At 42.7% G+C, this 18,138-nt stretch overlaps 1 protein-coding gene across 1 annotated transcript; it reads left to right on the top strand.

The window, feature by feature from the left end:
* The first annotated feature begins 1,807 nt into the window (after positions 1-1,807).
* LOC131496462 (ankyrin repeat domain-containing protein 26-like) lies at positions 1,808-16,678 on the top strand. The gene is made up of 5 exons (XM_058702021.1): positions 1,808-2,271; positions 6,960-7,074; positions 7,236-7,409; positions 13,863-13,969; positions 16,588-16,678. The coding sequence occupies exons 1-5, from the start codon at positions 2,021-2,023 to the stop codon at positions 16,676-16,678; spliced, it is 738 nt and encodes a 245-aa protein (XP_058558004.1). The 5' UTR covers positions 1,808-2,020.
* Positions 16,679-18,138: the final 1,460 nt, after the last annotated feature.

Below are 18,138 nucleotides of genomic sequence, written 5' to 3'. Positions count from 1 at the left end.
ACAGCCTCTCACCCCATCTCGAGCTCCTGCAGAGTCTGGGGCGAGCGCAGGGCATCGTGGGCCTTGAGGCCCCGCGCCCGGCCCACATCCCCGCCTCACGCCCCCACCTCCACCACTTCCGCCTTCCAGGCACTGCCGCCAGGCTGCACCCTGGGACGCGGCGCGGGGGAGGGGCCCCCCCCCGGGAAGGGTGTGTGGGGCGAGAGGGGTGCCAAAGGGAGGCCGGAGCTAGGCGAGAAGAGGTGCCAGCTCCTGCCAGGCTCCCCGGCTCCGGACCCCACCCCATTAGCCCACCGGAGCCCCCTGCCTTTTGTTCGCAGTTCCCCTGTAGGCCCGGGGCCCTATAGTCTCCCTGGCATCCAATAGTCTCCCTGGCATCCGACCCTCACCTTTCTGTCTCCACGCCCGCAACCCCCGGGCCCGGGGCTCCCACTCCTGCCCCAAGGGTCACGCTCAGGGAGGGAGTGGGCTGTGGGAGCCCTGACGCTGTGGGAGGGTGGTTGTGCCGGGAGCGCGGAGATGGAGGCTGAGGGCCAGGAGGAGGGCATGGATGGAGGGGCTGCGGAGCGGGTTCCCTGGGATGCCAGGGTCAACTCACCCATCTCCAGCCTGGTCTCAGCAGCGCAGGCAACAGCGGCGGCGGCGGCGGCGGCGGCGATGGCTGCGCGGACCTCGAGGCCCCCGCGGGGAGATGCTGGCGTCTGCTGCAGCCTCTGACCCCATCCCGGGCTCGGGCGGAGGCTGAGGCATGCGCCCGGCATCGCGGGCATCGCGGCCCCGCGCCCGGCCCATAGCCCCGCGTCCCGGCCCCACCTCCACCCCTTCCCGCAGTCCAGGCACGTCGGACAGGCTGCACCCTGGGACGCGGCGCGGGGAAGGGGCCACCTGGGATGGGCGTATGTGGCGAGAGGGGTGCCAAAGGCAGGCCTCAGCGCGGCGAGCAGAGGTGCCAGCTCCCGCCTGGCTTGGCAGCTCCGGACCCTGCCCCACCACCCACCGGAGCCCCCCCCCCTCCGTTCACAGTGCCACGCTGGGCCTGGGCGTGGGAGTGGGAGCCCAATAGTCTCCCTGGCATCCGACCCCCACCTCCCTGTATCGAAGCCCCCAACCCCCGGGCCCGGGGTTCCCGCTCCCGCCCCTAGGGTCATGCTCAGGGAGGGAGGGGGCTGTGGGAGCCCTGAAAGCGTGGGGGGGGGGATTGTGCCGTCAGCGCGGAGTTCAAGGCGGAGGGCTAGGAGTGCGTGGATGGAGGGGCTGTGGCGCGGGTCCCCCGTGACGCCAGTGTCAACTCACCCATCTCCAGCCTGGTCTCAGCAGCGGAGGCAACAGCGGCGGTGGCGGCGGCGGTGGCGGCGGCGTTGGCTCCGCGGCCCCCGGAGCCCCAGGCTGGGAGATGCTGGCTTCCGCCGCAGTCTCTCGTCCCATCCCGGGATCCGGTGGCGGCTGCAGCGGGCTCCAGGCTTCGCGGGCGTCGCGGCCCCGGCCCGGCCCCTATCCCCGCCTCACGCCCCACCTCCACCCCTTCCCACGGTGCAGGCATGGCCGCCTGGCTGCACCCTGGGCTGCGGCGCGGGGAAGGGGCCCCTCGGGAGGCGCGCGTGGGGCGAGAAGGGTGCCGAGGCGAGACCCGAGCGTGGCGAGCAGAGGTGCTGGCTCCCGCTGGGTTCCGCGGCTTTGGACCCCGCCCCACCCCCCACCGGAGCCCCCTCCTCTCTGTTCGCTGCGCGGCCCTGGGCCTGGGGGGGGGGTGGGGGGCATCGGAGCTTTGGTTACCGTTGACAGTTAGGCCTCTGTGCGCATGCGCAGTGGATGCCTCTTCTGAAGTGCGCAAGCGCGCTTGTGTCTGGCGGTATTGCTTGTTGCCGGTTACTGAGAAGTGGCAGCTACCAAAAGGCGGATCCTCACTGCTGGGGTGTTGTGGCCAGGCGGGTTTGGCCTGTCTCCGGCGCTAGTGTTGGGCTCGGGAGGTAGTGGAAAGGGAGGGCGGGGTGAAGTCTCTGTGGAGCCCGCAGGCTTCACAATGAAGAGGAATTGGGGGTTCGGGAGGGAGAAGGGCATGTCGCCCTTGGGCTCCGCTTCTGGCTTGCAGAGGCAGGGCAGGGGCGTTGGGCAGAAGAACAATGGAATTGACAACTTGCTGCTGGGTTACCATGTCCAAGACAGAGATCTCAGAAAGATCCACAAGGCTGCCTGTGTGGGCAACGCAGCGCAAGTGCAGCAGATTCTGTTCTTCGCGGAAAATGGCGTGGATGATAGAGACAAAATGAACAGGTAATAGGGGCTTGGAGGCTGGCAGGGAGGAGGCGGGACGGACCTGGGAGAAGAGCACACCTGGCCTAGCTCTACCTGTGCATCCGAGCCCTCCCTCGGGGAGCTGGGTTCTCTTCCCTCCTGAGGTCCCGCTGCCCCTCGGTCGTGGGAACCCTATGTGGTCTAGCACCAGGCCAACAGCGTGAGCGGCAAAAACAGAGTCTTCAGCTGCCCTGGCACGTACCCCGTAATTCCTGAATAGACCACTTGACTCTCAAATTTGACATGATTTACCCAAATTTCAATAGTAATACACACGAAATTAAGTGTCGACAACATGTTGTTTGTAATGGACTCATTTTCATACCATAACGTCACAGAAAAGTGCATAATGGGAGAAATAATTCCTGTAATCAACTTCTGGGCTAGAAATTCTTGGGACAAAATCCAGTATCCAGTTTATGTCTGTGTACACTTAGGTGCTATTTCCTGAGGGACCTTGGAAGGACATTTTGAAGTGGAAGATGGCTCTGAATAGGAGGACTCCTTTTTCTCAAAATGTGTGCCCTTCCTGTATTTGTCAGTGTTAGGTAAAGCAAATGAAAGCATCCTGGTTTTAAGAATTTTGAGCTACACATGCTCTTCTTGTGATGTCATTAAGGAAAGTTTTGGACTCACTATCTTGTACATCTGAAATTTATAGAACACTGTATGTTAACAAACTGGAATTAACCTAAGAACTTATGTTTTTATATAGGAGGTAGATTTGCCCTTCCAGATATCAAAATATACCTGAAATTTCCTCAAATTATTCATTTACACACAGCTGAAAAGACAGATAAAGGAGTGGTGCAGTGTAGAACATGACCAACGCTCAAATATACATAAGACTTTAGAATTTCATACTGGTGACATTTCATATTAGTAGGAAAAGGTGAACTATTCGTAAGTAGTGGAGAAACAGCCGATTTGGAGAAAACTTGTTAGAATTTTATCTCCCTAAATTAAGTTCCAGATGGGATGTCAATTTAAAAATTTTAATTGGCAAAATAAGAAAAGTAACAGAAAAAAATCCTACAAATGCCTATTTACCCATCCTAAGAATGACTTGAAAAGCAAGACTTTTGGGGGGTGCCTGGGTGGCTCAGTCAGTTAAGCCTCTGACTCTTGATTTCGGCTCAGGTCATAATCTCAGGTGTTCGTGTGTTCAAGTCCTTCGACGGGCTCCCTGCTGTCAATGTGGAGCATGCTTGGGATTCTGTGTTGCCTCTCTCTCTCTCTCTCTCTCTCTCTCTCTCTCTCAAAAAAAAAAAAAATGGGGCCCCTGGGTGGCTCAGTCAGTTAAGTGGTCTGACTTTGGGAGTCATGATCCCGTGCTTTGTGGGTTCGAGCCCCGCTTCAGGCTCTGTGCTGACAGCTCAGATTCTGTGTCTCCCTCTCTCTCTGCCCCTCCCTTGCTTGCACGCTGTGTCTCTGTCTCCCAAAAATACATAAATATTAAAAAATATTTTTTTATATCAAGAATTCTGGAGATTGATTTAGCAACATAAAAAACTAAAAGCCTCTATCAGAAAATAATATTATTAAAATAAAAGACAATGCACTTGCAAATATTTACAACATATTTGTATCAGACAACAGAATCTATCTTCGTTTTACAGAGAAGTCTTTGAAATCAAAATGAACAAAAACCTGTAATTTGAAATCGTGCAAAGTATTTCTTTGCATATCTACAAGGGACCAGTGGACATAGGGAAATATAGTGTCCCTGGGAAAAAAGAAATTTAAGTGAAAAAGCGACTGAAATACAGTTTTCCATCTACAACCTTTGTGAAAATAGAGTGATGGTGCTTATACTGCCGCTAAAGTTTAAGTTGTTTTCAACTTTCCAATAGACAATTTCGTGTAAGTACCACATTTAAAAAATATGTATTCCTTTTACCCATCAATTTTATTTCTACTAAAATATCTTTAGGAAATCACTAGAGATAAATGACATACATTTTGCTTTTCTCAGCACTATTTAAAATAGCAATGTATTAAGAAGAACTCGTATAATGGCTTTTATAAGTAAATGTCATTACATCCATAAGATGGATATGTGATCATTGAAAGTGGCATAGATAATAGATATACACAGAGATGCAGAGCTGTGCTTTAGTTGATCATTAAGTGAGAACAAAAATCAGTGTGATCATAGGTACACACAAGCAGACTACGGTTTTATGTTAAGCCCAAATATGCACAAAATGGGATGACATTTGTTATTTCTGAGCCTTTGTATTTACATGCATTTTTCTTTGCCTTCAAAGAAAATCTGTGCTTTCTACAGGAAAAGGTGTATAAAGGTCCTATTAAAAGTTTATTATCAACAGAAAGGGTTTATTGTCGTTGAAGTAATCCTGGAGAAGAGCAAGAATATTGATCTTATATACATAAAAATAATTTCTCACTTTGTGTTAAAAAATATTTTTGGATGTAAAATAAGAAAAGTGAGTTAATTAAAATGATTTTTGAGGATTGGCATATTTGGACAACTTTTGGCCTCTTCAGAAGTAAAGGGAGTATTTTTATTTGCACTTGTAGATTTTATTATGCATATATTAAGCATATACATATGTTTTCTGTTATAGGTAGCTTTATTACGAGTAATAGGTAAATGGTTTATATTAATCATGAAAATAAAATATATTAGTTGTGTGCTTATGAAAAAAATAAGACAGCAGATATAAGTGATTATTTACTGTTTCAGAAGTATGCTTTCCTTTATATACCTTTTCTTTAAAAATATTGAACTCTCCAAATGTATTTATCCACTCTTTCCATCCATTTATTTATCACCTAGAACCTGCACATATATTATTTAGCGGACATACTCTACCCAAGATCCTTTTGTTCACAAAGACTTCATTTTGCACAGTATGAGCAAGATGAGGAATTTTATTTATTTATTTTCTAAAGATTTTATTTTTTTAAGTTTATTTATTTATTTTTTGAGAAAGATGGGGTGGGGGTGGGGATGGGGACAATGGAAGGACAGAGAGAGAATCCCAAGCAGGCCCCGTGCTGAAAGCAGGAACTTTTCCAATACACTTTTCCAAGAGTCCCAGCATGGGGCTTGAGCCAGTGAACATGAGATCGTGACTTGAGCCCGATCAAGAGCTGCACGCTTAACAGACTGAGCCACCCAGGTGCCCCAGCTTTTATCTTGTTTACTTTATGTTTTAAGTGTTATTTATTGTTGAGGGTGAAAGCATGAGCAGGGGGAGGGGGAAAAGGAGAGGAGGGACAGAGCATCTAAAGCAGGCTCTGCACCAGATTTTATTTTTAAGTAATCTCTATACCCATCGTGGGGCTCAAATTTACAACCCTGAGATCAAGGTCCTATGCGCTACTGACTGAGCCGGCAAGGCACCCCTAAGATGAGAAATTTTACATTGAAGTATTAGGATTTACTCTCAATGGGAAGTTTTCCTCTTTCCTGTCAAAGTTTCTGAAGATAGGAAATTGTAAAAGATAACCTTTACCTGCCCTTCTGAAATTTACGATAGTAGTAGGTACTAATATTGATCACTGGAAATACTTGATTTTCGTACAATCTGTAGACCTCAATACTTAATAAAATGAGCTGTTCCTAGTCATTGGAATCCTGAGTTTCCTGTGGCTTAAACTTTCTTGAGAAGCAAAGTAAGGAGTCCTTAAAAAATGTTTTCCTTTTGTTAATTTAGTCCTCTTTTCCTATAATGCTTTTCAGAACTAAAATTTATTTAAGTGCCAATCATATGACTAGAACTGCAATAGACCTATTGTATATACCATCATTTCACATAATGGAAGGCACCAAGATTCTATGGTGTCCCACTATTTTATATGCCAATTATTTTTTTAAAGTCCTGCCATTTACAGTTGTAAGACATTTTGAGTTATAAATTGCATTCCAATATCAGAGATATTAAAATGTGACAAAATGAGCATCTTAGAATCATTGAAACGCAGTATTCTTGCTAATCCTTAAAACATATCTGCAAAGTAGGTGTAATTGTATCAAGGTACCTAATTGAAGTGTTGTTTATGTAAAGCAGTAGTAATGGTAAAAATTATATTATCCAACAACTATTGAGATGTTATTTAATTATATTATCCAACAACTATTGAGATGTTATTTGTGCTAGGAAATGTTCTAAATACTTGCATAGATCCTCATTTAAGCATCACAACGAGGTCTTGTGAGATAACTACTCAGTATTTCATTTCATTTCATTTCATTTCATTTTATTATCTTTTTTTTTTTTTTACTAATCTCTGCACCTACGTGGGGCTTCAAACTCACGACCCTGAGATCAAGAGTTACATGCTTTTCAGACTGAGCTAGCCAGATGACACGAGACAACTACTATTGTTATCCCCTTTTGTTGAGGACATTGAGGATAAGTCTAAGCAATAACTAGTGAGTGACAGAGTTAAACTAGGATTCAAACCCAAGTGGAGCTGAATCCCCAGGTCATGCTCTTTCTCTTCAAACAGGCCACTCTTTTATTAGTGTGATGAGTAATCACTACTAAATATTGTACTTTCTCCAGAGGAAAACTGAATCTTTGTTTTGGAGGCATAGGAATAACATGCTACTTAATGTTTACAATTTCCTGAATTAACTGCAAGTTTTGAGAGAGTGCACTATCATTTCCTAAAAAGTCCTCTCACTTTTTTAGGACTGCTCTCCATTTGGCCTGTGCCAATGGCCATCCAGAAGTGGTGAGCCTCCTAGTAGAGAGGAAATGTCATCTTAACCTCTGTGATCATGAAAACAGGACAGCTCTCATGAAGGTATGTAGTACCAGCTATGTCTGCCTGAGATAGATTTGATGTCATTACTTAGAATGAAAATGAAATTATTGCCTTGAAACAAAACGAATTGGTGAAACCTGTGGCATGCTTACTTTAAATTCTCAGAATTTACACTCTGTTTCTTGGCATATCACTGACAGGCCGTACAGTGCCAGGAAGAGAAATGTGTAAACATACTATTGGAAAATGGTGCCGATCCAAATATTAGGGATGTGAGTGGCAACACTGCTCTCCACTATGCGGCCTTTGGTGATAATATATCCATAATAGAGAAGCTGCTGCTATACAATGCGAATACTGAAGCAAGAAATAAGGTAAAGAACTAATTTATACATTATTTGAAATTTTATATATACACGTGAATATTTTAGCCACAAAATGTTTTATTTCACACACACACACACGCATGCACGCATGCACACACATACTCACTCACTGAATTCTATATATCAGGCCCTTTCATCATGGAAATAACTCCAATGCCAAGTCAGGGAGGGCTAGAAAAAAGTAGTGCCCACAGAAAGGGCAAAGTTGTATCTCCAAGCCACCCTTCCACCCCAGAAAGAAAATGTTTCCATTAGTGCCTACAAGTGGATGGTAGTCTCAGAGCCCATAAAGGACTAAAGGTCTAGAGGGGAGTGAGGCGACGATGGAGGCTGGGTGCTATGCAGGGGCTTAGGCAAGGGGTGCTGCTGGGGATAGGTGGGAGGAGGAATGGAGACCCAGACCCAGCAGGGAGAGCTTGGATGTGTGCAAGCGGGAGGAGAAAGCAACAGGTTGCAGGTGCTGGGCACTGCAGGCCCCGGTGCTCTGAAGATGAGGACATTGGGGTCAGGTCATGTCTGGACATCCAGCAAAGGCATCTACTTGTGTTGGTAGCCACTCGGCCAGCCATGTACCATGTTGGGGTGTCCCACTTCAGAGAGTAGCTCCTGCTCAACCTTGTGTAGCTCCTCAGCAGGGTTGTAGCTGTACATGGGGAGTAGATGATGGCCACACTTGCTGGCCCACCTTCCTTTTCTTTGACATGCATTACCTCTCACTGCTGAAGCCCCTAGAGGAACACCCTTGGTTGACATGGGCAGGGTCAATTTTACGTATTCGGAAGTTCAAGGGTTCCCTGAATGAAAATATTTGGCAGTAACATATTTATCTAAGATTTCTTTCTTTCTTTCTTTCTTTCTTCCTATTATTTTTTATTTATTTTTGAGAGAGAGAGAGAGAGAGAGAGAGAGAGAGAGAGAGAGAGAGAACAAGAGGGGGAGAGGGGCAGAGAGAGAGAGGGAGACTCAGAATCTGAAGCAGGCTCCAGGCTCCCAGCTGTCAGCACAGAGCCCAATGCAGGGCATGAACTCATGAGCCATGAGATTAAGACCTGAGCCAAAGTTGGATGCTCTACCAACTGAGCCACCTAGGCACCCCTACGATTTCATTTTAAATAAGGATACTTCTAAAGAAACAGAGAATACTGCTTTGTTTTATGTATTTATGGCAAATATTTATGAAAACAATATATTTGTTAAAGGTAAAACTTATTTTTTTTCAAATATTTTTCCCATCCAATTTTTTTTATTAGTGAAAAACAACACAGGAAAGCAAAATTTGCCCTAGGCTTTGTCTTAAAACTCAAAGAAAAGAAATGCATTTTACAATAAAAAATATTGCTGCTGTTGACAAGTTCCTATTTGATAAAAAAGTGATTTATAAAAATGGGATTTATCTTTTATTGGCCAAGGCTTAAGAGAAAAAAGGGGAAAGGAGGGAGCAGTCAGAACTAAGTGGGCCAATTTGGAAATTTGACAAGTGAGAGAAAATATCAAGAAGAGGTTGTTTGTTTTATTGTTTTTTTTTCCCCTTCAGTTTATACGTTTAGTCAAGGAGTCTTCAATGTTTGAGGGGAATAATTGTTACTTAGGGAAAGAGTGAGTTGCAAACCTGCCTAGAGACCAAGTGTAGGAGGACTCAGAGGAAATCAGATTGGCAGTGAACAGGTGGTTGATTAAGTGGTCAAGGAGAAAAAAGAACAAATAATTCACTGTCATATAATCCTATTCTGGCAGAAACAGCCACTTAGGTAAGAGTCTAAACTCTGCTCTGAAATCTAGAATATCTTGATTGGAAGTAAGAAGTTTAAAAGTAATGCAATCAAGTTGCATTTGGACTTTACATTTAGTCCCTGTTCTACCTCTGCTCAGGGAAATTAAATGCAGTTTTGATAAGTCATTTTTTTGGCTAAATATTTAAATGATAGAGGGAGTTGGCCACATAGATGAGACTGATGTGATTGTCTGCTGCACCACCTCTCAGCTAGAATTGTGGTGGTGAATCCCCGTGCCCTGGGGAAGTTTCAATTTTTTTTTAACAAGCCTAAACTCTCCCCTGAAGAGTTTGAGTAAATCTAGTAACATGTATACATAGACATGGATATTTAGAAATATTTTTTTTGAGACTGTGCTACAACTCTTGGTTAAGAACTACTGGGGTGTGTGGGTGGCTCAGTCGGTTAAGTGTCTGACTTCAGGCTCAGGCATCATCTCACAGTTCACAAGTTCTAGCCCCGTGTTGGGCTCTGTGCTGACAGCTTAGACAAAGCGTGGAGCCTGCTTCATATTCTGTAGTCTCCCTCTCTTTTTGCCCCTCCCCTGCTCGTGCTCTTTCTCTCTCTTCCACAAAAAGTGCACATTTAAAAAAAATTAAAAAAAGCTAACTATTGAATGCAGGGGTACACAGGTTTTTCGGTTGATTAAGTGACCGACTTCCACTCAGGTTGTGATCTCATGGTTTGTGAGTTTGAGCCCCACATTGGGCTCTGCACTGATGGTGCAGAGACACATGAGAATCTCTCTCCCTGCCCCTCCCCCACTCGCTCATGCTTGCTCTCTCTCTCTCTCTCTCTCTCTCTCATATTCATAGCCATTTGGTTATTACAAGCAGTGTTTTCCTGATTGCAATAGGATAAAATCTTCAATCTTCTTTATTAGTTGAAGCTATGTGACCGACTGTCTTATGATGTCTGTTAAATTCATATTGCCCTGGTATAATCCAAATGGTAGTTTTAAACATGGAAATGTAGTTAGTGACAATGCAGTTGGGAATTGTTTTCATAATTTAGTTTTGGCATAGTTGTGAACTAATTTGTCTATTTGATTAACAGTCTGGGAGAATTAAACACAGATAGATTGCGGTTTTAAGAAGCGTTGGAAAAATTCTTAAAGTGGGTGTTACGAGTCTTTTTGTTGTGATTCTTTTAGACAGAGAGAGTGTGAGTGGGGGAGAAGGGCAGAGGGAGAGAGGGAGAACCTCAAGCAGGCTCCAAGCTCAGTGCCAAGCTTGATGCAGAACTCAGTCCCACAACTCTGGGATCATGACCTGAGCTGAAGTCAAGCGTCAGATGCTCAAGTGACTAAGCCACCCAGGCTCCCCTCTTATGAGTCTTTTTTTTTCTTGTTTTTTAAAATATTTTTTTAACATTTATTTATTTTTGAGACAGAGAGGGACAGAGCATGAATGGGGGAGGGGCAGAGAGAGAGGGAGACACAGAATTGGAAGCAGGCTCCAGGCTCTGAGCCATCATCCCAGAGCCTGACGCGGGGCTCGAACTCATGGACTGTGAGATCGTGACCTGAGCCGAAGTCGGACGCTCAACCGACTGAACCACCCAGGCTCCCCTACCCTCTTATGAGTCTTAATAGCAATTTTTATTACATGTCGGGGCCTAAGTTTTTGCTAAAATGTGATACTGATACTTCAGGAAAGATTTACATACAAATATTTGCTTTATGCACAACCAAAATACCCGTGGGCTATTGACTAAATTTGTCCCCTGGATGTGTTTCGTTTCCTCCATAAATTGAGTCAACATTTAAAATTATGACACTCATGCAGAAATCTGGATCAGACACTTCTTATAGAATCATACCTGGTACTTTGAGCCCATACTACTGTTTGGTATGCATTTCAGCGGCTGACCTTTTTATATGAGGTATGTGTGTCTCCAGTTTGCTACTGTCCCCACTTAGGTTCTTCACTTACTCAAGTCACCTACTTTGCCTCCATAAGCAATGCGTTTACAATTACTGTTTTATTATATATATGTATATATATATGTATATATATATATGTATATATATATACACATATATATCATATATTTCTGTGATATACACAAAAACATACACACATATATTTATACATATACATATATATATATATATATATATATATATATATATATATATATATTAGACTGTGCTAATCAGATCTCTTTTGGACACAAAGAAATCTTGGTAATTTTTTTTAAAGTTAATTTTGAGAAAGAGAGAGACAATCCCTAGGAGGCACTGGGTTTGAACTCATGAATCATGAGACCATGTCTTGAGCCAAAGTCAGGAGTCATATGCTTAACTGACTGAGCTACCCAGTCGCCTCTGTTTTATGGTCTATTTTGATAAAGATTTCAAGGGTTTCAAGGCAATCCATATTAATTTATAATATATATTTTGTATTTTATGTTAGTGTCTTCGGAATAGGATTGAATTTTCCAGGTTAGACTTTCTAAGTTGTTTTTGTATTCTATTCATTTTTTTTAATGTTTATTGATTTTTCAAAGAGAGAGAGCACGTGCATGAGTGGGGGAGGGGCAGAGAGAAAGGGAGACACAGAATCCCAAGCAGGCTCCAGGCTGAGCTGTCAGCATAGAGCCCAATGCAGGGCTTGAACTCACAAACCATGACATCATGACCTGAACCGAAGTCGGCCTTTTAACTGACTGAGCCACCCAGGTGCCCCATAAGTTAGTTTGAAAACAAGACACTTTTTCCTTCTGTATACTATAAATAATCGTATTCCTGGGGCGCCTGGGTGGCTCAGTCGGTTGAGCGTCCGACTTCGGCTCAGGTCATGATCTCGCTGTCTGCGAGTTTGAGCCCCGTGTGGGGCTCTGTGCTGACAGCTCAGAGACTGTAGCCTGCTTCGGATTCTGTGTCTCCCTCTCTCTCTGCCCCTCGCCAGCTCATGCTCTGTCTCTCTCTGTCAAAAATAAATAAGCATTAAAAGAAACAAAATTTGAATAATCATATTCCTATTGGAATATTTGCAAACTGTATTAGATTAATCATGGTTACAGTTGAATAGGTTATGCCTATTGCAGACAATATTCTCTTTCTCCTCAGCATTGTTCCCTAAAAATGCAAATAATGTAGTCACTTTCATTATGCTAAAAATGATCTGTATAAATCAGTGTTTGAATTTTTATTGATAAGCCATTACATTTTTATTTCTAATTTATATTTTGCCTAAAATATAAAGTAAGTAGCTATTCCAGTGGAAACTGGAATACAACTAGAATACAAACAATTTTTTTTAGAAGTAGATACATATTAGGGTCCAGGATTATTATAATTGACAATAAAAATTTCATATGGAGCTTCCTAACAGTTAAGATAAAAATTTAGCATTTTATAATAGGAGAAAGACCATGGGCTATTTAATATTAAGTAATCAAAGTTCATTTGAGGCTTAACTCTTGGAGTTCTGAGCCCATCTCCTTAGTGACCCATTTGGAGCAGTGATGCCTTATGTTGACATCTCGGATGTCAGTGGATCCTGATACCACTGACAGAAGACAAGCAAGTTTGTTATAACTTGGGGAAAAGCTTCACCTTTATCGGAAATCTCTCCAAACTATATCCCTGAAACTCTGATTCCTCAAATGTGAATGTTTGCCACAAAAAGGATTGTCAAATGGGGACTGAGCAGATTTACATGGATTTCTGTAATGCCAGACATATAATGCAGTTTTATAATATTTCTCAAACATAGATGATCATGAAATATTTCCATTGGGACATAGTACTTACCTTCTGGCAAAGTAGGTATTCTTTGGAAGATAATTTAAGAAACACTACTCAGAAGATGATCATTTAGGTTATTAATTCAGTAAAAGTACTTAAATCATATACTGCTGTGTTTTGGAGTTTGGAGATACAGAGATAAGAAATAGCCCCCTGCTCTCAAGAAGCTCTTGGTTTAGATAGGGAATAATACAGTATACCATGATAAGTACTGTGATAGAAGCAACAGTCTTGGAACCAGTGAGTGTTTGAAGTGAGTTTAAGAGAATGACTTCATATGATCTGTTGAAGAAGGTGGAGGAAGGGCTATTTTATTAAAAACAATTTTTAATGTGTATTTCTTTTTTTTTTTCAACATTTTTTATTATTTTTGGGACACAGAGAGACAGAGCATGAACGGGGAGGGGCAGAGAGAGAGGGAGACACAGAATCGGAAACAGGCTCCAGGCTCCGAGCCATCAGCCCAGAGCTGACGCGGGGCTCGAACTCACGGACCGCGAGATCGTGACCTGGCTGAAGTCGGACGCTTAACCGACTGCGGCCACCCAGGCGCCCCTAATGTGTATTTCTTTTTGAGAGAGAGAGAGAGAGAGAGACAGAATCTGGAACAGGCTCCAGGCTGTGCGCTGCCAGCATAGAGCACAATGCAGGGATCGAACTCACAAACCCTGAGCTCATGACCTGAGCTGCAGTTTGGTCACTTAACCAACTGAGCCACCCAGGTGCCCCAGTGGAGGAGGGCTATTTTAAAGAGAAGCAGCAGCAGGTGAAAGCACAGTGGTGGGGAAGGAAGAGGCCATTTTTTATTTACTTTTTGTATTATATGTTTCAGTTAGAGGATCTTTTGTATGTTTTAAAATTCCGTATGGAAAGGTGTAATTTTGTAAATTCTAAATTGTTTTTGCTCTTTTACAGGATAACATCACACCACTTCTAGTTGCCATAAATGAAAACAAACAGCAAATAGTGGAAGTTCTGGTAGAAAAGGCAGCAAATATACATGCAGAGGATAAATTAAAAAGGTGCAGTAGGTTTTCTTTTCAACCTTAGTATGGTTCTACAGCGGTAATAATTATTCAAGTCAGGAAGACTAACTTCAGAAGAAGAAGATTAATTTATAATTATATAGTGAAAAAATGTCAACACATCACCAGTTAGGTAGAAAGCAATTATTCTGACTGGGGCAACATGAAGAACAGGGTTATAGCAGAATTCATATTCCTTGATGATGTTGACTCATGTCATTTGCAGTGTTTATTTTTAAGTAGGTTCCATGTTCGGCGTAGAGTCCAATGCTGGGCCTGAACTCATGACTCTGAGATCAAGACCTGAGCTGAGGTCAAGAGTCTGATGCTTAAACAACTGAGTCACCCAGTTGCTCCTGCAATGTTTTTTGTGTGTTTGTTTGTTTGTTTGTTTTCTGCCACATGATTTTGTGTTAACTAAAGGGATTTCATTTTAGTTTTATAAAGGGTGGACTCTCAGCTCTTAATTTACTTAATGGCACACTATTGGCCTTCTTAACCCTTTATGGGTATTTTTTAAACTTCTACTTCATAGAGGGACCTGGGTGGCTCAGTTGGTTAAGCATCCAACTTTGGCTCAGGTGATCATCTCATGGTTCATGGGTTAAACCCCACAATCAGGCTCTGTTGCTGACAGTGCAGAGCCTGCTTCGGATTCTCTCTCTCTCTCTCTCTCTCTCTCTCTCTCTCTCTCTCTCTCTCTCTCTCGGTGTCTCTGCCCCTTGCCCACAGTCTGGTGTGCACTCTCTCTCTTTCTCAAAATAAATCGTAAATAAACTTAAAAAAAAAGAATTTCTACTTCATATACATTTTTCCTTCAAAGATGTTTATTGGGGTGCCTAGGTGTCTCAGTTGGTTAAGTCTATGACTTTGGCTGTGGACATGATGTCATGGTTCGTGGGTTCGAGCCCCACGCCGGGCTCTGTGCTGACAGCTCAGAGCCTGGAGTTGCTTTGGATTCTGTGTATCCCGCTCTCTCTCCCTTTCCTTGTTTGAGCTCTGTCTCTCAAAAGCAAATAAATGTTAAAAAAAGATGCATATTAAACATAAAATAGGAGTTGTTGTGTCTTTTGGATGACACTTTTCTTTAAATTGCTTTTTTTTTTTTGAGTAATACTGATGTCGTTAGGTGATCTCTAAATGATGATTACTATTACCAAGTCTCATCAGGTTTTATCCTTTTTCATGTACAGTATATGTATTTTTGATTTTATTTTTCAATTGGTAGGAGTAGAAAGATGAAAAATAACTTTAACCGTATAGATTTTTCCTTAATGAGGATAAGTTATAGGTGGGTGATAAAGAAGGAAGAGCTGTGCTTTAGATTCACACAAGACTAGGTTGATTCATAGCTTTCCTACTGGCTAGGTGTTGTGACCTTGGGAGTGTTATGTATCATCACTAAATATGTTTCCTGATATGAAAAGGAGGATAATAATATATCCTTCAAGGGTGGTTGTGTGTAAATCATATTTTATATATATAGCATTTAATTTAGTGCCTACCATATGCTTATCAGCATCGTTAACTATAATTATGCCTGTTTTGTTAGCATTTGCATTAAAATATTATCATTTCAAGCCTGCAGATAGTTTTTATACTTACTCGACCTCTAGATGGCTTTGAAGTGCACTGTATCAGATTAAGGAAAACGTGGGGAATTATTTTTTTTAAATCTTTATCTATTCAGATAAGTGACCTAGCATAGTTTTTTGTTTATCAAAAGACTTTAAATTAACAACTCTATAATACATTACCCAGGTGGGACAAGAAGCTTCCTTTTTGTCCCTTCATTTTAGTCTTGGAGTCATTTACATAGATGAACACTGAAACATGTAAATGGTCGATTCTGAACAGATAGGCAAGATATTAACCTGATAAAGTATATCAAATTAGCTGTTGAAATAACTCTAAATTCCTAAGAATGAAGTCATCTCTGTTATTTTAGAACAGCCTTCATGCTTGCTGTAAATTATGACTCAACAAATGTAGTCAGGCTTGTTCTTCAGCAAGGTATTGACCCCTTTCCTCAAGATGTATATGGATGGGCTGCAGATGAATATGCTTATATTAGGGGTTTTAATCTGTAAGTGTTTGTACTAAAATGCTAGTTATTACTAAACTGAGGTTTAAAATAATTTAACTGTTAACTTCGTATGTAACAGATGGGATTTCGTAGTTTGGTCAGGCAGTTTTGGAATGGCAGTCAGTTAGTCCACAACATTAGCCAGAAATCAAGCAAAGGACTAGGCTAGTTGGAAGTAGGAATGTGTGCAGGATTCTTTATCTCAGGACTTTTGAGACCTTTATCCTCCAGGAGCCTAACCTTATCCATTTCATTTCAAGTATAACCCCTCTGCATGGGACACAAATAATGTTACATCTGTGTTTTCTAACTAGTAACTTGGGTCTTGAAATGTTCAGTTTTGTAGAAGACCCTCTACTTTCCTTTGAGGGCTATCTCCTGTACTCTGTCCCTTGAATTTTCCAAGAACCTAAGGAGCACCCTAAGACCAAAGAGTCCTCTTTCACAAGTCATTTGGAGGGGGAAAAAAGGACATCCTGATCATTCTACAGTTTCCTTTGATTCTGTTGTTGCGGCATTGCTGTTGAAGCTGGTGCTGCAGTCAGGTCGTGATTGACCTTTACTCCCAGGATTCCCTTGCTGATCCAGAGTTTACAGTCTTCATGGTGTTCCACACTTAGATTTCAAAGCTACAAAGTTTCTTTGTTCACTGCACATGCACATATGCTCAGCAGCTATCCCAAAGCACCAGCACCCTGTTTGGGCAGCTGGGCCTCCTGGCTTTTGCCATACACCCCTGTCCCTCCGCACTCAAAGACCTTATGTGGAACCCATATCTTAGCCTAGACTTTCCTTATGAGTTACCCTTTGAGGATCTTGTTGGTCTTTTTTTTTTTTTTTTTTTTTGCCAGAAGATGTTAGTTGGGACCATTCTAAGCTGTCAGAGAGGTTCAAATGATGCTGCAGGAAGAGATCGGACTTCTCTTTCCCCTTTGTTAGCATATCTGTACCCCTGCCTTTTTTAAAGTAGGCTCCATGCCCAGCATGGATTCCATCATGGGGCTTGAACTCACGAGCCTGAGATCAAGACCCAAGCTGAGATCAAGAGTTGGATGCCCAATGGACTGAGCCACCCAGGTGCCCCTGGACCACTGCTTTAAATCCTGTGGAGCATCTTTTCTGAAGTCAGGGAAGGTCTCATCTTGCCCTTCCCAGAGTAATGAGCATCACCTAAGAGGCGGCCTGAGAGGCCATCTTTTGGGTATAATATCTCATTAAATCCTCTTATCAACCTTGTAAAATAAGGCAGTAATTTCCCTTCTTTTATATAGGGAGATTTTGAGCCAAAGAGAAGTGGCTTCTCCAAGAACAAATAGCTATAGGTTATAGAGCTAGAACTTCTGAGTTCCAAACACTTTCCATTCTGGCAAGCGAATTCTAATTATTCTCATTTCTATTTGATGTGTATTTACTTTTGATAGAGAGAGACGGAGTACGAGCTGGGGTGGGGGGTGGTTGCAGAGAGAGAGGGAGACACAGAATCCGAAGCAGGCTCCAGGCTCTGTGCTATCAGCACAGAGCCCGACGTGGAGCTCAAAGCCATAAACCGTGAGATCATGACCTGAGCTAAAGTTGGACGCTTAACTACCCAGGTGCCCCTGGCAAGCTAGTTCTAATTTACTAAGCTACAATGCCCTCAATTCATGACTGGTTCATCTTCCTGTTTTTTTCTTCTTTAAGTACAGACTTAATGAAAAGCTTCTAGAACGTACAAACTTGAAGTATATGGGGTAATTCAAGTTTTCATATTTGCTCTGTTATTATTTGAAATACTCTAAGAATTTGATGTATTTGGTAAATGTTTTTCATATCAGCGTTAAAATAGTAATATTATTTATCACCCTTTTTTATACATTGCAGTTACGAAATAATTTGTCGACATAAAGGAGAAATCATGCTTAAAAATTCTTTGCAAAACAGCAATCCTGGTAAGACTTTACATAGTGAATTGCTCTTGGTCGTCCTAACATAAGTAAAGTCAGAGTAAGGGTGTTTTGATAATGAAAGAACAATGAAGAAAAGAACACCAATGTGTAAATTGCATGTATATTTTTTCTTTCTTAATTTCTTTCTTTATAGT

This window comes from Neofelis nebulosa, chromosome 15, assembly GCF_028018385.1.
Source record: "Neofelis nebulosa isolate mNeoNeb1 chromosome 15, mNeoNeb1.pri, whole genome shotgun sequence".
In the NCBI taxonomy this organism is placed as follows: Eukaryota; Metazoa; Chordata; class Mammalia; order Carnivora; family Felidae; genus Neofelis; species Neofelis nebulosa.
Note: the sequence above shows the minus strand (reverse complement) of the source record. Positions and strands in the feature narration are given on the sequence as shown.